At 42.9% G+C, this 23,770-nt stretch overlaps 1 protein-coding gene across 1 annotated transcript in view; it reads left to right on the top strand.

Annotated features, from left to right (window-relative positions):
- The window catches only part of LOC124033932 (MAP kinase-activating death domain protein-like), an 84,156-nt gene that overhangs the window by 20,962 nt on the left and 39,424 nt on the right, over positions 1-23,770 (top strand). The window contains 10 exon segments of the mRNA XM_046346417.1: positions 4,658-4,875; positions 5,037-5,675; positions 7,852-8,155; positions 12,953-13,084; positions 13,526-13,639; positions 14,223-14,303; positions 19,376-19,548; positions 20,609-20,844; positions 22,729-22,888; positions 23,541-23,641. Of these exon segments, the coding sequence (XP_046202373.1) occupies positions 4,817-4,875; positions 5,037-5,675; positions 7,852-8,155; positions 12,953-13,084; positions 13,526-13,639; positions 14,223-14,303; positions 19,376-19,548; positions 20,609-20,844; positions 22,729-22,888; positions 23,541-23,641 (1,999 nt within the window). The 5' untranslated portion in view covers positions 4,658-4,816.

Below are 23,770 nucleotides of genomic sequence, written 5' to 3'. Positions count from 1 at the left end.
ATAATATAATAATAATATATGCCATTTAGCAGACTCTTTTATCCAAAGCGACTTACAGTCATGTGTGCATACATTCTACGTATGGGTGGTCCCGGGGATCGAACCCACTACCCTGGCGTTACAAGCGCCATGCTCTACCAACTGAGCTACAGAAGGACCACATGTAATAGTTGTAATAGTTTCAAGAGGTTAACAAGTGACATCAATAAGGGATCATAGCTTTCAACTGGTCAGTCTGTCATGGAAAGAGCAGGTGTACCTAATGTTTTATACACTCAGTGTATATGTGTCCTTAACTTTATGCAGAAATGTGGTGGAACTGTGCCCCTTAAATGACTGCTCCATAGGCTTGGGCGATAGCCTGGTATACGCCACTGCTTATAACTAACTATAAGAAGTCTAAGATGTGTCAAATAAATTATATCCAGCTCAGGTCGAAAGATATGCATTTGGTTTGCTAACTTGCTAGATGTCATGATTTAAGTTTATTGGTTATGCAGGCATATTCAATCCCCTTCTGGACCAAGAACCCTGTTTTTTCAAATAACTGCCCTTGTGTATACGTAATACAGTGTGGTACAGAAACTGTATGGAAATCTGGAATACTTCCCAACCCTACTGTTCTGTAATTTGAGTTGGCCATAACTTCATTAGTAAGTGGTATGCTAATACAATCAAATGGATTGTGTTTTTTGAGATGCCTTTGAAAACATGTCCAGAAATGTGGCAAAAATGCTACCCAAGTCCGATTTTTTGGTTGATATTTTGATCTCTCAATTGATAGGATAACATTTCAGCGTGCTCCTAGTGATTTCAAAATATTGTGTGATACTGTGTCTGTGGATTAGAGTGACATATGACATGTTCCAAAACAGTGCTTGCATAATAAGTAATGGTAGCCTTAGTATTGTGTACCATACATCCCATTCAAAAAGGTAGAGTTGTATTGTTCCATTTTCAACATTCTAAGTACAGGGAAATCCAAATGGCAGCCATTTGATTCAAATGACCACCCTTGTTGACTGACACGCTTCCCAGACTGCCTCCAATCTTTAAAATGTTCCTTAAGTGGGCGGCAGGTAGCCTAGCGGTTAAGAGGTGAAAAATCTGTCTACGTGCCCATGAGCAAGGCACTGAACCATAATTGCTCCTGTAAGTCGGTCTGGATAAGAGCATCTGCTAAATTACTAAAATGTCAAATGCAAAATGTAACGGTATCTAGTATTAATGTACCATTTATATCATAAAATATACAATTTTGGGTATATTTGGTTCTTATCCAAGTAGTTCAGCAGTGGGGGATGGTCATGGTTACTCCTGTTTGCTGAGCCTGCTGCCAGTACCTGTTAGAGTGATGGCTGGACTATAGTGCAAGCTCTGGGAGCTTACATTCCCGGAAGATCTCTCGCACAGGACCCCGTTACCCCCTAAGCTGCTTACTTTGAGACCCGCTATTGAAAAGTCTCCCTAAGTCCTACAAGTGCCTCCAACAGAAAGGAGGCTCAGTATAGAAATTGCCTGAAGGAGAGCTTATTGTCAGATTTTGCAGTAGAGGTGTAGATTCAACACAGAAATGCCACTGTTGGTGTTTGTGCGTTTTCCTTGTATTCATACTTCCATGTGTGACGTAGTTATCAAGCACTAGTTAGCACTTTCATTAGCTAGCATCAACACACTCATGTAATATAGCCGTGGCTGCATATTTTTTCACACAACGAAATGTGATTTCTTTCTTGCTGTATTAGCTAGCTGTCTATAAGTGCTAAACGTCATGCATTCACCATTTGAAAGTGCAGTGTTGATAGCTAATACTACTCAAATTAGATAAAAAGGTGAGTACATCTAGCTTTCTACAGTGATTACCAATAGTGTTAATTGACTAGCAACAGTAGTTGCTAACCTAGATACAGAGACAACTGATCATTATTAGGACTTAGCCTAAAGGCCATGATTTAATTATTGTGACTAGATTATAGAATGTATTTCTATTTTTATACATAGAGCACATGCACTGAGTATACCAAACATTAGGAACACCTTCCTAATATTGAGTTACCCCCTTTTACTCTCAGAACAGAGTCATTTTGTCAGGGCATGGGACTCTACAAGGTGTTGAAAGCATTCCACAGGGATGCTGGCACATGTTGACTCCAATGCTTTCCACAGTGTGTCAAGTTGGCTGGATGGCCTTTCGGTGCTGAACCAGGGAATGGAGGGGAGTGGTTCGGGGGGGGGGGTTATTAACACTAAAGATAACAATTGCATCATTAATAATATATATCTATTTTTTAAACAATGGTAATGCTAGCTATTCTCTCTTGGAATCTGAAAGGCTTAAACGGTCCTATGAAATGTTCCAGCTGTCTTGATGTCCTAGCCAGAAACCATGTTGATATAGCAATGCTCCAAGAAATACACCTGGTTCAAAAAGACTCGCATAGAATAGAGAGCCATTTGTATTAACTGGCTGCTTTTTCATCACCCCCAAACAAAACTAAAAGTGTAATCATAATGATGCATAAAGGCTAACTAACTGAAAAGTTGGTCACATAAAAGAGACAACTGATCGTAGATTCTTAAGATATTTGCCCGGAGTGGACATGTTTCCAATGGTAATTGTCCACACTGTCTGAGGTGGGGTGGGAATCAAATCAAATGTATTTTTATAGCCCTTCAAACATCAGCTGATATCTCAAAGTGCTGTACAGAAACCCAGCCTAAAACCCCAAACATCAAGCAATGCAGGTGTAGAAGCACGGTGGCTAGGAAAAACTCCATAGAAAGGCCAAAACCTAGGAAGAAACCTAGAGAGGAATCAGGCTATGTGGGGTGGCCAGTCCTCTTCTGGCTGTGCGGGGTGGAGGTAATAACAGAACATGGCCAAGATGTTCAAATGTTCATAAATGACCAGCATGGTCAAATAATAATAATCACAGGCAGAACAGTTGAAAGTGGAGCAGCAGCACCACCAGGTGGACTGGGGACAGCAAGGAGTCATCATGTAGTCCTGAGGCATGGTCCTAGGGCTCAGGTCCTCCGAGAGAGAGAGAAAGAAAGAGAAAAAGAGAGAATTAGAGAGAGCATACTTAAATTCACACAGGACACCGGATAGGACAGGAGAAGTACTCCAGATATAACAAACTCACACTAGCCCCCCGACACACAAACTACTGCAGCATAAATACTGGAGGCTGAGACAGGAGGGGTCAGGAGACACTGTGGCCCCATCCGATGACACCCACAGACAGGATTAAACAGGAAGGATATAACCCCACCCACTCTGCCAAAGCACAGCCCCCACACCACTAGAGGGATATCTTCAACCACCAGCTTACCATCCTGAGACAAGGCCGAGTATAGCCCACAAATATCTCTGCCACGGCACAACCCAAGGGGGGCCCCCAACCAGACAGGAAGATCACATCAGTGACTCAACCAACTCAAGTGATGCACCCCTCCTAGGGATGGTATGAAAGAGCCCTAGTAAGCCAGTGACTCAGCCCCTGTAATAGGGTTAGAGGCAAAAAATCACAGTGGAAAGAGGGGAACCGGCTAGGCAGAGACAGCAAGGGCGGTTCGTTGCTCCAGAGCCTTTCCGTTCACCTTCACACTCCTGGGAACTCTCCTTTCTGTTGAGTCCGTAAAACTGTGCATGTGCATGGCACACACTACCTCAAATTAGTAATTTTTTAACAAACTTGTTCAAGCTTGTCATAGCAGTATTAGCTAGACAAGCTTGAATTACAAAACAGTGTTAAACAAATAAGCATTGTGTGGTTAGCTGCTTTTTCAATTTACCGACACTTTTTTTAGGCAATAGATTTCCATTAAAAATGTTACAATTACACTAGCTACTTTAGCCTTGTTCACACAGCAGGCCTTAATGCTCAAATCCGTTTTGAAATACTGACTTTTCAAACAGTAAGTTACAATTGATCAAATTGCATTTGTGTGTATTCAGACCGCGGTCATTTGCTGACATGGCTATGCTAGTTTTCAGAGTAAGGACGGGTGTGTTCGCAGTGGTGTAGGTTGATTGGCGGTGCTCATGCTTTCTATCAAAACGAGTCTTTTTAGGCTGACCACAGCAGTCAACTAGCTATCTAGGTAGTTTTTCAGCTTTCTAGCACTTTCTCTAATTTGTTTGGTAACAATTAACAAGCTAGTTAGCTACCGCATGTTCTCGTCAAACTGTCAACAGAGTAGCTAGAAAGCAACAAAATATGCCAAATAACAGTCTAAAAACTCGAGAAAATAAATCGCATGGCCAGGAATAAGATTTGTATGTGGCTTGAAATATCCCATTCCATGTGCTTTTGGGCTGTTCAGACTGCAGGAGTTTTTCATATTTATTCATCTCTCTATTGTGTTATTGACTATACGTTTGTTTATGCCATGTGTAACTCTGTGTTGTTGTTTGTGTCACACTGCTTTGCTTTCTTGGCCAGGTCCCAGTTGTAAATGAGAACTCGTTCTCAACTGGCCAACCTGGTTAAATAAATGTGAATTTTTTTTTAAAGACTGCAGGACAAATGTGTGTGCCAAAAAATTTGATTTGAGTCACTTCAAACTGCCAGTGTGAACAAGGTTTTAGTGACCGAATAAAGCTGAAAACCATAACCGTAGACGTAACACACTACATTTTCTTGTTTTACAGGTTTCCCCATTCTTTTCTCAGATGTCCACAATGACCACTAAGGTTCTGCATGCTCCTCCTACACCTAGCCCTGCCTCTTCGTGATTGAACAGCTGCTGACTGACCAGAGAGGTGATATATGTCTGTGTGGCCATGACTTAAAGACGTCATCAATCAAAGATGGAGAAAAAGAAAATGTGCCCCCGTCTGCTGGACTACCTGGTGGTGGTCGGAGCCAGGTGAGGACTTCGTGGGGATGGTTGGGAGATAACAGTTCAATCCCAAACTGATTCCTACTACCTCACATTATATTGTTAGGCCTTTGTTTTTGTGATTTTTGCATATTTTTAAAAATACAATACTGTTTCTATGCCAATTCTCCCTCCATCCTACCTTCCAGGCAGCCCAGCACTGATACCGGGTCCCAGACCCCCCAGCTCCTTCGTCGCTACCCGCTGGAGGACCACCCGGACTTCCCCCTGTCCCCGGATGTGGTCTTCTTCTGTCAGCCTGAGGGATGCCAGAGCATCCGTCAGCGCCGGGTCAGCCTGCGTGACGACACCTCCTTCGTCTTCGCACTCACTGATAAAGACTCGGGCATCACGCGCTACGGCATCTGCGTCAACTTTTACCGCTCCTTCCAGCGTGGGGGGCACCGCCGTGACAAGGCAGGTAGTGGTGGAACGGCGGCACAGACAGCGGAAGCGACCAGCGAGGGTTCCGATGGCAGCGGTGGCTGCCCCACTGCCTCCACATTGCCCACACCTGCCAGTGCCGACACAACCGCCACGTCCACGCCAGGCACAGAGCCGGGACCGCCCGGTGGTGAGCCAAATGCCGGCAGGTCCCCTCGGCACAAACGCAGCACTGGCAAAATGGTCAATAAGAACCGTGACAGCACGCTGACCTCGCTGTGCATGATCAGCCACTACCCCTTCTTCTCCACCTTTAGGGAGTGCCTGTACATCCTCAAGAGAATGGTGGACTGCTGCAGTCACAGGTTGACCCAGCGCGTCGGCCTGCCACGCGGAACTCAGAGGTTAGACCTATGCATAGTGCCAGGCTTATCAAACAATGCATCCCCCTGGTTTCCATAATTTCTTTCAGGAGATTCAGTTGAGTAAAATCACAATGTTGCTAAAACTATCCTAAAACTACCCAGACTAGAACACTTCCAACCGTAGGCCTATCCCTATCAAAAATGTGATTCAAAGTTATGTGGTCAATAGTTTTTTATTTAGGCTGTTTTTATTTTAAACCACCCAGCTCCGTTGCAACCACAAGTGGATGTCCACCTCTATTTGAAAGCAAGAAAAGATGAGTTTAGTATTAGTCGTAAGCACTTATATTGGAAGATTTGTATTTGGAAGTATTCATTAAAACAATTATTATGCGTGGGAATGTATTTGTGTTTTTTCAAATGCATTCCAATACGCAACTACTTGTTTTTTAAAATAAAAGTAATTGTTTTGAAATCCAGGAATTAGTTGAAATTGAGTTAATGAATTGGGAATAAAAACCTATTGAAAATACGGTAATGGACAATGTACCAATTTCGTATGGCCTTTCAACCCCACTCATGACATTTAATGGACTAGATGGAATTGCCTCACTCATTACATTTTTAAACAACACTATGGTCTCCCTTTAATTCTTGGAGTGTCAGTGAGTCAGCATGGCCTTGCCTTGTCCCCTATTGTGGGGTCTCCTAACAAAAGCTGTAGGAAATGCATGGTTCCCCTGCTCTCGAAGACACACATACACACTGGCACATGGCCTACCATGCTGCTGTCAGCTGGTGTTCATGCAAGGCAATTGATGAAAATCCGAGAACATTGTGTGTGTGCACCTTTACGCACACATGATATGAGACATTCCCATGCAAAAGCATTTAGTTTTACATGCAATAAGCAAAATGTTAATGTTACTATAGAACACAAGTTCTATTATGTTTCCTTAGAGATTATAATGAAAATAAGGCTGCAATTGGAACTTATTATTTTAATAATTTTAACTTATTTATTTGCTCTTGTTTGAGCAGTGTGGAGAAGAGCGGTGCGGTGAAACACTATTAGACATGTATTTATTTTAGATTTTCTTTTAGTTCCACTGGTGCTCCCATAATAAAACCCCAGGTAGTACAGCAAAATATTAAGTCGTATATGCGTCCAAATTGGTGAGCACTTTAGAGCCCTGGCTGTGCTGCCTTACATAACACTGTGTCAGTCTACTGCGTTGCAGGTTGCTGCTGCAACACACACACACACACACACACAGGCACACAGGCACACAGGCACACAGGCACACAGGCACACAGGCACACAGGCACACAGGCACACAGGCACACAGGCACACAGGCACACAGGCACACACAGGCACACACACACACACACACACACACACACACACACACACACACACACACACACACACACACACACACACACACACACACACACACACACACACACAGGCACACACAGGCACACACAGGCGCACAGACACACACGCACATACAAACACTCACACAGTCACACTTCCACACTCCCTATAAGTCTATCACACACACACACACACACACACACACACACACACACACACACACACACACACACACACACACACACACACACACACACACACACACACACACACACACACACACACACACACACACAGCGCTCGGCTGACAGATTGAGGTCTCTGACTGCCTTTAGGGAGTAGCTGCAGTGGGCGGTGGCCCAGGGCGAGCTCTGACGAGCTAATGATTAATCTCCCTCCTTCGCCAACAGATGCCAGGCAACTGCAAAGAGGGTTTAATGCCGCCAGGTTGTGTGTAAGGGTGTGTACGTTCAGAGTGGATGGCTGTCGACATATCGGCGGCCTATGTCGGCATGTTGTTTGCTCATTACACAATGACAACTTACAGTAGAATGCACAGGGAATGGTGCTTTGTCTGTGTAAATGTAGTTATAAGGTTTTGATGATGTAGCACTTGCCCAATATTAGAATAATTTATGTAAACAGGTGGAGTTGTGGTACAGTTTGATTGGGTGGATTATCTCCCAGGACGTGCTTGCTTTTATCACCTGTTGAGAAATATGATTGTGATATGATTTGTTGACTGTCTCCTGTCAGGGACACCATTTCCCTCTCCATGTGTATCTAAACTGTCTGTTGTTAGTTTGTTGACTGACTTGTCATTCTCCCTTCAGGGACACCATGTGGCGTGTGTTCACGGGGGCCCTGTTGGTTGAGGAGAAGGGCAGCCAGCTGCTGGCTGACCTGCGGGAGATCGAGTCCTGGGTCTACCGCCTTCTGCGCTCTCCGGTGCCCGTGGCGGGCCAACGGCGCGTAGATGTGGAGGTGCTGCCCCACGAGATGCAGCCGTCACTCACCTTTGCCCTGCCTGACAACTCTCGCTTCTCCATGGTGGACTTTCCCCTGCACCTGCCCCTGGAGTTGCTGGGTGTGGATGCCTGCCTCATGGTGCTCAGCTGCATCCTGCTGGAGCACAAGGTTAGGGGAAAGGGCTGACGTTTTGAATGGAGTTTACCCTGAGAACTACTTTATAGCCGTGTTTGAGAGCTTCAAATCTGCAACTGAGCAGACTGATCTACAAATCACAATAAGTAGTTATTTAGGATACAAAGTGAATTGTCGGATCAGTCAGTTGGTGCAGTCGGTGATCAGCGACTCAGAATAATAGCATTTTTGGTAGGGATAGGCCTGCCGTCTGAAGTGTTCTGGTCTGGGTAGTTTTAGGATAGTTTTAATAACGTTGTGATTTTACTCAACTGAATCTCTTAGGCAAATGCAGCTACAAGCAAGGAATAATAGCGGATCATTTAGAATGAGTGACTGGGTCGTGTCCATAGATATAGAACAAAAAGACTTAGCGACTGGGTCGTGTCTCGGATAACCTAACCGATAGATTGACAGGCCAGCTGGCCGTAGATGTCGATACTAGGCCTATATTTTCGCGGAGGGATGAAATAGTAGCCTATGAATACACTTATCAAAATAGTTTTTTAAAATTTAATCAGTAACCCATTATAGAGAAGCAATTGTGCACTCTCGAGGTTGTGCAAAATGACACTTTTTTTACGGCTGTGCTGATCTACGGTACTCTGATCCGCCTCATACGTATGGCCGCAGCACAGCCGTGTAAAAAAAGCTGTTTAGCACGCCCTCTTGTTTACAATTTATTTAATGGGGATAGGCCTAAGCTCCTCTTACTTTGTTATAACATCTAAAGTTTGGACACCTACTCAGTCTAGGGTTTTTATTTTGACTATTTTCTACATTGTAGAATAATAGTGGTCAAACTATGAAATAACACATGGAATCACATTGTAGAATAATAGTGAAGACATCACAACTATGAAATAATTTTGAACCAGCTTCACTTGGAATGCTTTTCCAAATGTTTTGAAGGAGTTCCCACAAATACTGAGCACTTGTTTGCTGCTTTTCCTTCACTCTGCGGTCCAGCTCATCCCAAACCATCTCAATTGGGTTGAGGTCGGGTGATTGTGGAGGTCAGGTCATCTGATGCAGCACTCCATCACTCTCCTTCTTGGTTAAATAGCCCTTACACAGCCTGGAGATGTGTTGGATTGTTGTCCTGTTGAAAAACAAACGATAGTCCCACTAAGCGTATTTCTGCAGAATGCTGTGGTAGCCATGCTGGTTAAGAGTGCCTTGATTTCTAAATAAATCATTGACATCACATGCTCCACTGTGGGAACTACACATGTGGAGATCACCCGTTCACGTACTCTGCATCTCTTCTTATTGGTGACCTTTTTAGTAGTGGTTTCTTTGCAACAATTCGACCTTGAAGGCCTGATTACACTCTCCTCTGAACAGTTGATGTTGAGATGTCTGTTACTTGAACTCTGTGAAGCATTTATTTGGGTCAATTTCCGCAACGTCTAGGAGCGTTAAAGCACGAGGCTAAACGTCTCTGCTGTCTTGCATCGTGCTCATCTCATCTGCTTATTGTAAGGTAATCTTGCTAAGTCTCCCTTAAAGTGAATCCTTCCTATTAGGCAAAACACAGATCTACAGTACCAGTCAAATATTTGGACACACCATTTCATTCCAGGGTTTTTCTTTATTTGGACTATTTTATACTTTGTAGAATAATAGTAAAGACATCAAAACTATGAAATAACACACGTGGAATCATGTAGTAACCAAAAAACTGTTTAACAAATAAATAAAAAACTCTTGGCATTCTCAACCAGCTTAATGAGGTAGTCACCTGGAATGCATTTCAATTAACAGGTGTGTCTTGATAAGTAATATATATTTTGATTTATCACTTTTGGTTACTATGTGATTAAATATGTACAGTTGATGTCAGAAGGTTTACATACACCTTAGCCAAATACATTTAAACTCAGTTTTTCACAATTCTTGACATTTGATCCTAGTAAAAATTGTCTTCGGTCAGTTAGGATCACCACTTTATTTTAAGAATGTGACATGTCAGCATAATAGTAGAGAGTGATTTATTTAGGCTTTTATTTCTTGCATCAAATTCCCAGTGGGTCAGAAGTTTACATACACTCAATTAGTATTTGGTAGCCTTGCCTTTTAAATTGTTTATCTTGGGTCAAACGTTTCGGGTAACCTTCCACAAGCTTCCCACAATAAGTTGGGTGAATTTTTGCCCTTTCCTCCTGACAGAGCTGGTGTAACTGAGTCAGGTTTGTAAGGCCTCCTTGCTCGCACACACTTTTTCAGTTCTGCCCACTCATTTTCTATGGGATTGAGGTCAGGGCTTTGTGATGGCTACTCCAATACCTTGACTTTGTTGTCCTTAAGCCATTTTGCCACAAGTATGCTTGGGGTCATTGTCCATTTGGAAGATCCATTTGTGAACAAGTTTTAACTTCCTGACGGATGTCTTGAGATGTTGCTTCAATATATACACAATTTTTCTAGCTCATGATGCCATCTATTTTGTGAAGTGCACCAAGCCCCTCCTGTAGCAAAGCACCCCCACAACATGATGCTGCCACCCCCGTGCTTCACAGTTGGGATGGTGTTCTTCAGCTTGCAAGCCTCCCCCTTTTTCCTCCAAACATAATGATGGTCATTATGGCCAAACAGTTCTATTTTTGTCTAATCAGACGAGGACATTTCTCCACAAAGTATGATCTTTGTCCCCATATGCAGTTGCAAACCGTAGTCTGGCTTTTTTATGGCGGTTTTGGAGCAGTGGCTTCTTCCTTGCTGAGCGGCCTTTCAGGTTAAGTCGATATAGGACTCGTTTTACAGTTGATATAGATACTTTTGTACCGGTTTCGTCCAGCATCTTCACAAGGTCCTTTGCTGTTGTTCTGGGATTGGTTTGCACTTATCGCACCAAAGTACATGAATCTCTAGGAGACAGAACATGTCTCCTTCCTGACCGGTATGATGGCTGTGTGGTCCCATGGTGTTTATACTTGCGTACTATTGTTTGTACAGATGAACGTGGTACCTTCAGGCGTTTTGTAAATTGCTCCCAAGGATGAACCAGACTTGTGGAGGTCTACAATTTTTTTCTGAGGTCTTGGCTGATTTCTTTTGTTTTCCCGTGATGTCAAGCAAAGAGGCACTGAGTTTGAAGGTAGGCCTTAAAATACATCCACAGGTTCACCTCCAATTGACTCAAATTATGTCAATTAGCCTATTAGAAGCTTCTGTAAACTTCTGACTTAAACTGTATGTATGAATGTATGTATAAATATCATACAGTGGACACCTATTCATGCAAGGCCCTGGTGCATTTAGTGCTCAAATTTTAATCTTCAGGGTCACTTGTCCGGCGGAATATTTTCCCAATGGACCGCAGTCAAATACCCTTGAAAGTGTCTCGGCTACAGCATGTTTGTTTGTCTGTAAGGGTACACTATGGAACTGTCAATCAAATAATCTTAAACTGCCTGCGTGCAGCCTGAATGCTTGCAATCTGTGTGCAAACCACTCTCCTAAAAAGGTACTTTTATAATTTGTTAAAAAATGTGAATTGCCAATACATTTAGTAGAAAGAACACATTTTCATCTAGGAATCGACTCCTAAGATCCAGTATCCTTGGAACGAAGGAGGCTGATTAGTTGGTGTAGTTTCAAGAACTCCAACACTCGCATCTTTCATAGTTAGCTAGAGAGGGACAGAGAGAGAGCGGAGGGGCACGGTATAGGCAGGTCGGCTACCAACCAGACTGTCAGATCTGTGCACTAGGCCTGTCTATCAGCAGTCAACGCTGTATCTCGCTATGGAACGCTGTATTTCGTAATTTCTTGGCTTGCAATGTTTCGCAACTTCAGTAAAGCAGGGCCTATCATTAATGATTAGGCTAAGATATTCTACATGCAACAGACTGAACACACACTCGCATCATTAACGAAATAGCAGGCGAGCCAGCTGCACTGTGATTTTAATTTTGTCTAAAAAATAAATAAAATAAAAAATAATATTGCCGTTAGGGTTTTTTCTTTACGTTAAGGATCCCAATATCGTTTAAATATTTAAACGTTCTCACCCTTATTATATGTCCAACCCTTGATATTGATTTAAATGGCCAACTCAACAATGTTGTTCACAATCTCACTGGATTATTGAAGACCTAGTCCCACACTACCCATACACTGATTTTATATATAGCAGGTGTATTTTATTTGATTATTATTTATTTATTTTTTTAACTTTATTTAACTAGGCAAGTCAGTTAAGAACAAATTCTTATTTTCAATGACGGCCTAGGAACAGTGGGTTAACTGCCTGTTCAGGGGCAGAACGACAGATTTGTACCTTGTCAGCTTGGATTCAACTCTTACCCTACAAGGTGCGGAGACTGCTGTTTTTTCTGTTCTACCTGATATTTAATTGCACCCACCTGGTGTCCCAGGTCTAAATCAGTGTCTGATTAGAGTGGAACAATGGGGGGGGGGGGGGGGGGGGGGGGGGGGGCAGTGGAACTGGCTTTGAGGTCCAGGATATATTGTATACTACTCTATACTCTAAACTGTGTCAGGTTACCCTTGAAGCACATCCTTTCGCTGTTCAAGCTTTAACATGTCACTGTTGTATATTGAAAACAGCATATTTAAGTCTATGTGGCTGTTGTATCAACTAGTCAATGCTACATCTAATATTGTGAAGGAATAAAACTAGGATGGTCATTGAATGTAATTGAGTATCTTGTATGGAACAAGCTGCATGTGTTCACCTATGGCCAACAGTCTTATGAAGTATCAATTTACAATTGAGATGTTTAAATGCACTTCAAATAGTTTGTTTTGACTTGTGTCTTCCAGGTGGTCCTCCAGTCGCGGGACTACAATGCCCTGACCATGAGTGTCATGGCGTTTGTAGCCATGATCTACCCCCTGGAGTACATGTTCCCTGTCATTCCCCTACTGCCCACCTGCATGGCCTCCGCTGAACAGGTACGCCAATCAAACCAATGACTGCAGTACTGGTAGTTGTAGTACTATTAGGGAGAACAAATAGTGGGCTTTTTAATAGCTGGAACCAGATTTATTTTTATTTTTTTAAGGGATACACTTCTGCACACTTGTATTTTGGGGGGGAATTCCTGCACCCTAATTGATTGCCTTTGAACGTTTCACTATTTTTATATGATTCGATTTCCCAATTTTATCATCCATTGCTTTTTTTGTAATTGTAGCTGTTGAAGAAGAGATTAGTCCCTGTATTATGTTGGGAGTTGTACCTGGGATTTGAATGCATGGCTAGTGGAGTTCTAACCCACTAGCTTTAGTCTATGGTGTGAGGCTCCTCCTATTGGAGCTATTCTTGCTTGTGTGCTGATTTTGATTTTGTCTGATCGTGATGTCATAAAATGTTCTTTCTACTCTCCTTTGTAGCTTCTCCTTGCCCCCACCCCTTACATCATAGGTGTGCCTGCCAGCTTCTTCCTCTACAAATCCGATTTCAAAATGCCCGACGACATTTGGCTCGTGGACCTGGACTGTAACAAGGTAAGTGCCCCAAAATGGAGGTGCGCTTCAGCATCCCTGCCACGGTCTCTGCAGATCTATGCTATTATTTTGCAGATCTATGCTATTCATTCGCAGGTCTATGCTACTCGTTCGCAGGTCTATGCTATTCGTTTGCAGGTCTATTTGAGTTCCATAAGGCATTCTCTCTGATTGGGAGACGAGTCTAGACTTGCTTGAGATGTATTTATTTTCACTGCTAAATCCCATTTGGGGTTCAGTTCTCTCATTGCGACCATTATTGTGTTAGGCTAGATATCGACTTTATGCAGGAGGGAAAAACCTTCTGTCATCCTAATTTCAAACCTGTGCAGAGACTGACTTCAACATAAAAGTCCTCCCACTCTGTGAGACAGCGAGCATTCAGTGCTAAAACACACACCCACAGCCCAGACTGTCTTTCTAGGGGCAAACTCCTTCCCGTTCATCTACTATTTAGTAGGTAATGGTGACTGATGTATGCTTTGAACATTTGAAGGGGTATTTGTGTACACTTGTGAGTGTGTAGTGTACATGGTTGTTTTGCAAAAATGTTACAATTGAAGCATGCTTTGTTGCTCATCAGGTCAAAGCACCCACCAATGCAGAGCACCTACCCCCTCTTCCCGAGCCGGAATCCACAGAACTCAAGAAACACCTGAAACAGGTAAATATAGCCTGTCGCAACATACCCGAATAGCACTATTTTCAGTGGTCGTTCACGACGCATGTATGTTAGCACTGCCTCTGTTTGTTTCAACCCTCTTGTATCGTTTTATTACATAACATAAGAAAACCTGCAATATTACCATATGAGTTAACTATTTGTTTTCAAGTGATCAACTTCTCTTCTTTCAGTTTTTAGATATGTTTCAAAAGAGGTTTGATGAATTGCTCCAGGCACATCGGTGTCCTTGTTCTCTCACCGTGTTTGTATGTACCAACTATGCATATAGCGTGGGAGCATTGTTGAGTTAAGCGTTGTAATGTCCTAACGAAAACAAGTGTTTTTTTTTGTTTCTCTTCTCTCTTTTCTTTGCATGCGCTAGCTCTTGGAGGTAAAAGCAGATACTGAGGTCTTACTCCCTGAGACCTCAGTAACAGCTGTAGCAGTAGAACTAACCAAATCCTCTAAGCCCAAATAACAATATGTAGATTAGAAGCTGGTTCTGATTCATAAACCTCTCCTTCACATGTTGTGAAATGCCAATCAAACATTCCACTGTAGTACCACATCAGTTTAGCATTGTAACTAAAACCACCTTGAATTATCAGTGAACATCTAGTAACCCCCGCCTATCATTAGCATATTTTGACAGTAACTATTCCTATCCAACATTGTCATCGTCTGTTTTTTTGAGTTTATTTGATTTTAAAGAGCATATTAAGCACAAGATGCTTTATGAAGAAAAGTTCAATGAAAAGAACAACAAAATGTGTCAAATCCGCCATATAAACAAATGTCACATTTGAACGTTCGAGGCATAATTCATCACCACCGTTAAAATGCATCACAACTCGTCACCAAATGTCATTCAGTGGTTGTTTTTTTAACATCCAAACCCATTAACCCCAATTTGAATCTCCAATCATACCTCATCATGTTGAAAATCCCTGCATATCGTAGTTTGTTGATATGCTTTGAATCAGAATCAGTGCAGTATTTGTGTGTGATACACTTGGCCCTATCCCAGAGTGTGCGTGCGATTGATTTAAGATAGACCTGTGTGTTGGCAGAGCCAAAAATCTGATATGGCAACATGCCATTTGAGTGAAAAGATATGGGTAAAGGTGAATTTTCATAGGTTCTATTGTTTTGAGGATTAAAGCAGTCCTCAGCTCTCCAAAACAGTAACAAACAAGTGGTAGCGGGTAGGTCCTTGGAGTCCCGCACAGAGAATGAGTTAGTATGCACTGAGTGTATAGAACATTAGGTACACCTTCCTAATATTGAGTTGCACCCCCTTTTGCCCTCAGAACAACTTTGATTCATTGGGGCATGGACTCTACAAGGTGTCGAAAGCGTTCCACAGGGATGCTGGGCCATGTTGACTCCAATGCTTCCCACTGTTGTGTCAGATTGGCTGGATGTCGTTTGGGTGGTGGACCATTTGTGGAAAAACCCAGTAGCTTTACAGCTCTTGACACACAAACCTGTGCGCCTGGCACCTACTACCATACCCTGTTCAAAGACTCTTAAATATTTTATCTCGCCCATTCACCCTCTGAATGGCACACATACACAATCCATGTCTCAATTGTCTCAATGCTTAAAAATCCTTCTTTAACCTGTCTCCTCCCCTTCATCTACACTGATTTCAAGTGGATTTAACAAGTGACATAAATAAAAGATCATAGTTTTCACCTGGATTCACCTGGTCAGTCCACAGTTGAAGTTGGAAGTTTACATACACTTGGGTTGGAGTCATTAAAACTCGTTTTTCAACCACTCCACAAATTTCTTGTTAACAAACTATAGTTTTGGCAAGTCGGTTAGGACATCTATTTTGTGCATGACACAAGTATTTTTTACAACAATTATTTACTGACCGATTATTTCACATTCACTGTATCACAATTCCAGTGGGTCAGCAGTTTACATACATTAAGTTGACTGTGCCTTTAAACAGATTGGAAAATGATGCCATGGCTTCTGATAGGCTAATTGACATCATTTGAGTCAATTGGAGGTGTACCTGTGGATGTATTTTAAGGCCTACCTTCAAACTCAGTGCCTCTTTGCTTGACATCACAGGGAAATCAAAATAAATCAGCAAAGACCTCAGAAAAAAATTGTAGACCTCCACAAGTCTGGTTCATCCTTGTGAGCAATTTCCAAATGCCTGAGGGTACCACGTTAATCTGTACAAACAATAGTACGCAAGTATAAACACCATGGGACCACGCAGCCGTCATACCGCTCAGGAAGGAGGCGTTCTGTCTCCTAGTGATGAACATACTTTAGTGCGATAAGTACAAATCAATCCTAGAACAACAGCAAAGGACCTTGTGAAGATGCTGGACGAAACCGGTACAAAAGTATCTATATCCACAGTAAAACAAGTTCTACATCGACATAACCTGAAAGGATGCTAAGCAAGGAAGAAGCCAAAAACCGCCATTGTCCCCATGTGCAAAATGTCCTCTGGTCTGATGGAAAAAAAAATAGAACTGGCCATAATGACCATCGTTTTCTTGGAGGAAAAAGGGGGATGCTTGTAAGCCGACGAACACCATCCCAACCGTGAAGCACAGGGGTGGCCGTATCATGTTATCGGGCGCTTTGCTGCAGGAGGGACTGGTGCACTTCACAAAGTAGATGGCATCATGAGGGTGGAAAATAATATTGAATAAATTGAAGCAACATCTCAAGACATCAGTCAGGAAGTTAAAGCTTGGTTGCAAATGGGTCTACCAAATGGACAATGATCTCAAGCAAGCATACTTCGAAAGTTGTGACAAAATGGCTTAAGGACAACAAAGTCAAGGTATTGGACTCACAAAGCTCTGACCTCAATCCTATAGGAAATTTGTGGGCAGAACTGAAAAAGCATATGTGAGCAAGGAGGCCTACAAACCTGACTCAGTTACACCAACTCTGTCAGGAGGAATGGGCCAAAATTCATCCAACTTTTTGTAGGAAGCTTGTGGAAGGCTACCCAAAACGTTTGACCCAAGTTAAACAATTTAAAGGCAATGCTACCAAATACTAATTGAGTGTATGTAAGCTTCTGAACCACTGGGAATGTGATGAAAGACATAAAAGCTTAAATAAATAATTATCTCTGCTATTATTCTGACATTTCACGTTCTTAAAATGAAGTGGTGATCCTAATTGACCTAAGACAGGGAGTTTTTACTAAGATTAAATGTCAGGAATTGTGAAACTGAGTTTAACAGTAGTTGGCTAAGGTGTATGTAAACTTCTGACTTCAACTGTATGTCATGGAAAGAGCAGGTGTTTGTAATATTTTTTACACTCATTGTACGTCAGCATCTCACAGGTTAAGAGAGGTGATCATTTGAGTTGGGGGTTGTATGGACAGTAAACAAAGAGCCAAAAGGTTTTTAATTATTTTTCGTTATTGTCAAGAGATCTGCTCCCTTCTGTGTCTAAGTATCACCTCTCCATTGTAGCCACCGGTTATCCTCCCAGTTGGTAACCATTGATAGCCTCTTCAGGCTAACCGTGGCTAACTTGTGTTGGGTGTGGTATGGTGCATTACTGTTCCTTTTTGTGTGTTCTTTTGTCTCACTCATGTTTGTTTGTGTGTCTCTGTCATGGTCTGATCTCTGTAAATGTGTTTGTTCTCTTTCTCTCATGTACCACCTCTTCTCTCGCTACTTTTCTACTTAATTTTTTCTCTTGTTCTTTGGCTATGTCCCAATTCTTTAAATCGGCACCTTTCCTTTTCTCTCTTCTTTGGCAACCATTTAGCTGAAAGGACTGTATGTGAAAGCAACATGGAGGCATCTCCTTCTCCCCACTAGCCCACTTATTGGCTAGTCCAGGTTTCCACGTTGCTTTCCAGCACCCCGTCCTTTCAGCAGTTTTGTAGTCAGGCTTGAGAGGAGATTAGGAAAGGAATCCATTTAAAGGGAATTGGACACACAGCCTCCAATCTTGACCTTTTTTTGTCATGTGTCGTTTCAATTCTGCTCAGCAATTGGTCAGCTCAGCCTTTTCATGTGATCCTCTTCCTGGCATCTCTCTTGTCCCCCTCCCTCCTCCCCTTCCCTAGTGTCTGGTTAGGTTGACCGTGATCACCCAAAAGCAGATCTTCTCCTCTGACAATAAGGTTCCTAATTTCTCCTTCTGTGGAATGTGCCATGCTCCTTGCACGGATATTCTTCCTCACAAAACTTCAATATTTTTGTTGTTGCTTGTTATTATTTTTTCTGAAGTGTCATACACTATTGTTGAGATGTTTTAACAGACTGGTGGCATAGAGAGATTCCGTAATGGGTCATTTTTGAAGACCCACTACTGGCTGCTTAGTTTTGGCTTGAGCATGCTGGAATGTATGCACATCTATCTATTCCTGTAAGCAAACAGTGGATATGCATATTTTTGCTCTAACACATAGGTTGCGTCCAGGACTGACCTAGCCATCAAACGATCCACTGTGCTAACATCGTGCAAAACCCTGAATGAGTCTGCAGAAATCCCAGAGTGCTAATGAATTCCCCCTGCTGTTACTTCTTCCCCCGACCTCTCCCAAATGACGCTCTCATTTCAGGCATCTGCAGAAACATGCACTCTTCAGATTCATTTGCTGGGAAACGGGCTTCCTCATTTTGTCCCGCACTCTCACCTGTCAGCTTATAACGGTCACATTGTGAGTCCTCCTAGCTTAGTCCTTGTGTTTTATGAATGATTTATTCTCAAATGAGAACTTACATCAATCAGACCAAAAATAATGAAGCAGCACTACATAAAAAAACGAAATACTAAATTAAAAAGTATTAACAAATAAAGGGGTAACCAAAAATAATACATTATAATAGTGGGGACTCATTTTTATCAAATTTTGAGGTCTCCAAACCCCTGTACTACTCCCTTGCACTGTTTTGAACCCCAAACAGACTGTTCCACACTGGTCCTAGTGAGACCATTCTGTTGCCCCACCCTTCAGCTGATGCCTGAGGTGAGAGTGCACCCTAGTGGGGCCGAGTGACCCCGTCATCTCTCCACCACAGTGTGTTGATTAAAACCTTCCTCACCTCTACCCGCTCCAGGCCCTGGCCAGCATGAGTCTCAACACCCAGCCCATTCTGAACCTGGAGAAGTTCCAGGAGGGCCAGGAGTTACCCCTGCTCCCCCCCGGCCAGAACAAGGCGTCGCCCTCCTCCACCGAGTTCAACCCCCTCATCTACGGCAACGACGTGGACTCTGTGGATGTGGCCACCAGGCAAGACTTAACAAAGTTTCTCTGTCCTTTTTTAAGTAGATCTCATATTATCCATGCAAGGCAATGTGTGGGGTTGGTTGAATTTCAATTCTTACACTCCATTTGATTTAGTCCCTGAATACTGTAAATATTTTATAGATATGAAGAGCTATTTGCATATGCACAATTTATGGATTGACCCCTGTTCCCGCTTGAATTCTTCAAATCTGAAGTGCGTGCGGGGTCCTGCAAAATTAAGGCAGTTATACATTTGAAAAACGCTACAGTATATTCATAACAGATTTCATAACATTGTCTGCCCTCAGGCCTCTACTCTACTACCACATATCTATAACACAAAATCAATGTGTACATGTGTGTATAGTGCCTATGCATGTGTCTATGTTTGTGTTGCTTCACAGTCCCCGCTGTTCCATAAGGTGTATTTTATCTGTTTTTAAATCAAATTTGACTGCTTCCATGAGTTACTTGATGTGGATTAGAGGTCCATGTAGTCCTGGTTGCCTCCCATAGTCTGTTCTGGACATGGGGACTGGGAAGAGACCTCTGGTGGCATGTCTTGTGGGGTATGTATGGATGTCTGAGCTGTGTGCCTGTAGTTCAAACAGACAGCTCGGTGCATTCAACATGTGTTGAACATAGTGATGAAGCCAATCTCTCCTCCACTTTGACCCAGGAGAGATTGACATGCATATTATTGTTAGCTCTCTGTATACATCCAAGGGCCAGCCGTGCTGCCCTCTTCTGAGCCAATTGCAATTTTCCTAAGTACCGCTTGGTGGCACCTGACCACATGACTGAACAGTAGGCCAGGTGCCTTTTGATAGTGCTGTTAAGAATGCAAAGCAGCGCTTTATTCTCCCGATCCGAGCAACTGTTGTATCAATGTTGTATATGACTCAACAGTCAAAATGCCATGTGAAACAATGTGTTTCATTTGAGCCGCATACCAATAACAAATGTCTCTCGTACGTAAATTTGACAAACAAGAAAGCTTTTTGAATTGAAACACGACTAATTGAAGTGTTAACACACCCAACTTTCCTTCTTTCTCCAACAGGGTTGCCATGGTGCGGTTCTTCAACTCCCCCAACGTGCTCCAGGGTTTCCAGATGCACACACGCACGCTGCGCCTTTTCCCCCGGCCTGTGGTGGCTTTCCAGGCCACGTCCTTCCTGGCCTCGCGGCCCCGCCGCTCCGGCTTCGCTGAGAAGCTGTCGCACACCCAGGCCGTGGAGTACTACGGCGAGTGGGCTCTCAACCCCACCAACCTGGCCTTTCAGAGGATCCACAACAGTAAGTCCCTTACCCTAGCCTACACACCCGCTGTACTGCATATACCATGTACTGACTGACAATTGGTGTGTTTGTGTTTGGAGTTGACACGAAACATACTCCTGCTAGCTTGGGATATTTATAGTGTGAAGTGAAGTGTAGCCCTTTACACTCGTACCAATATACGAGTTGAAAACGGCAGATTTGTGCACTTATTGTCTAAATTGGAACATAGTGGCTGTGCAGTAACATGCTATACATGAAGTTACAGCTCTGGCTCTGCGTTTCACAGCGTTGTATGGGTTTTGACTGACAGACTTTCTGAACTTGAGCACCAAGCGACTAGAAGTTGCCCCCATCCCTCCTGGTAATTGGGCAACTTTAGCACATTTTTGGTTGTCTGAGTGAGGGAGATGGTGTAAATTTAAGATGACTCGATCCAAATGTGCACTTAACTTTTCCAAATTCTAAAACTTATCATCTACGGTGTCAATGTTTATGGTCACTATGTTTGATGTACAGTTACACGATTACATGGCGTCATACCCTGGATTGTTTCTGATCAGAATGAGCCTATGTTTGTTTATTGTGAAGAAAATTTGCCGCAGCGCACGCACCTGAATGTACTAATGACTCCTTTCTATGCGCACCAAAAATTCTTAAACTGTCTCTTGTGAAAGCCCAACACGGTAAGATAATATTTTATAACTTAGCTTGTCATGTTGGCAATAGAACAAGCGTTCGAATAATGCACATCTGACCCAGATTGCGATTTGTAATGGACCATTTTGGACTGGGTAAACAACAACAGTAATTTGTGTGACTGCACGGTTCTGTTCCAGGCGACACGACTACAAGTATTCTTGCTACAGTTCCTCGATCGTCACAGCAGGAGAGCTCAAAAAAGTACCTGTTTATAGTTGAAGACTCTTCTTTGAGTCATAAAAGTGCTTTGAAATTGCTTAGGAACTGTGCAACCTTTAGAAAGATGTGTGTGTGTGTGGCCACTTAGTTCTCTCACTCAAACCCTTTTCAATGTTTGTTTGTAAATGGAAAAAATGCACATGAAATCAACAGTGTAATGTTTGGATTCAGTCTTGTCAGGTGAACTGTTGTGTACTCCCCTTTGGTCTAATAGTTGTACAATTATCTCCAAACTGTTCAATTGTTATGTATATGCGTTTCATATTTCTTCTCTAAGAAACATTTCAATTTAGCCCTATCCAATATAGGCCAATTTCCACGTGTGTAAAGGGTTAAGTAAAAAGTTAATTATGCTATCAATTATTGCACTTTCCTTAGGTCAAATGGGAATATACACTCCGTTGTGCAAAACATTAGGAACACCTGCCTAATATTGAGTTGCACTCCCTTTTGCCCTCAGAACAACCTCAATTCGTCGGGGCATGGACTCTACAAGGTGTTCAAGCGTTCCACAGGGATGCTGGCCCATGTTGACTCGAATGCTTCCCACAGTTGTTGGGTGGTGGACCATTCTTGATACACACAGGAAACTATTTAGCATCAAAAACCCAGCAGCTTTGCAGTTGACACAAACCGGTGTGCCTGCCACCTACTACCATGCCCTGTTCAAAGGCACTTAAATATTTTGTCTTGTCCGCTCGCTCTCTGAATGGCACACATACACAATCCATGTCTCAATTGTCTCAAGGCTTAAAAATCCTTCTTTAACCTGTCTCCTCCACTTCATCTACACTGATTTGAAGTGGATGTAACAGGTGACATCTATAAGGGATCATAGCTTTCACCTGGATTCAACTGGTCAGTCTGTCATGGAAAGAACAGGTGTTCCTAATGTTTTGTGCACTCTGGTATATTTCTCTGAGCAATACAGGAAGATTGAAGCTTTCGTAGTGTTTCTGAGCATACCTCGGTGTTCTGCAGACGTGTATGACCCATCTTTGATCGGAGACAAGGGCAAGTGGTACGCCCACCAGCTGCAGCCGGTGTTCTACCGCGTGTACGACGGCAGCTCCCAGCTGGCCGAGGCCATGAGCGGACCCCTAGAGGATGAGGCTAATGACTCGGACCCCACAGACGACAGGTAAAAAAAAAAACTCTGACCCCCTCCACGTTTGGAAGGCATCACGATTCTTTGATTACTACAGTGATAACATAATTGACAAAATGTTAAATGAAAGATTGTTTCTGTGCCAGGTACTGCCAAAGGTCTAAAAGCAATTTTGCAAAGTGGAAAGCATGTTAATGAGCCATTTAGCATATAAAAACTAGCTCTGAAGGGAGGTCCTTTCTAATCTGTGTGTGTGTGTGTGTGTGTGTGTGTGTGTGTGTGTGTGTGTGTGTGTGTGTGTGTGTGTGTGTGTGTGTGTGTGTGTGTGTGTGTGTGTGTGTGTGTGTGTGTGTGTGTGTGTGTGTGTGTGTGTGTGTGTGTGTGTGTGTGCAAGTGCGGCCGACGGAGACAATGCAGAAGCAGCGGCATGGCAGGCTATAGAATGTTGATAGACAACACATTAGCCACTAGATTGCGAACTCTAAACATTAACTGGTAGATTCTCTAGTTGGCTCAATAGTTGGCTTGCTGGTCTTGCTAGACATGATGTATAATATCAGTTGAGGTTCATTTGAGTCTGAGATAAAGGTTTCGCTAGCGTTTTTTGGTTAGCCTTCTGTAGACGTGTAAGGTGTCACCAAGATGGCGTCCAGGGTAATGCCACTCTGTTTTGTTTCTGTGGCAGCGACAGCGAGGCTGGCTACGACGACTCCAGCTCTTCCTACTCGTCACTTGGAGATTTGGTGAACGAAATGATCAAATGTGACATCCAAGGGGACACGCCAAGTAAGTTTCTGTGCTATTTCACCAAGGCTGCATTTACACAGGAAACCACATTATAATATTGTGCCTAATTATTGGCAGAAGAGCTGATCTGAATGAGTGAAATTCATGAACAAAAGATCAGAATTGATC

Source organism: Oncorhynchus gorbuscha, linkage group LG04 (genome assembly GCF_021184085.1).
Source record: "Oncorhynchus gorbuscha isolate QuinsamMale2020 ecotype Even-year linkage group LG04, OgorEven_v1.0, whole genome shotgun sequence".
Lineage (NCBI taxonomy): Eukaryota > Metazoa > Chordata > Actinopteri > Salmoniformes > Salmonidae > Oncorhynchus > Oncorhynchus gorbuscha.
Note: the sequence above shows the minus strand (reverse complement) of the source record. Positions and strands in the feature narration are given on the sequence as shown.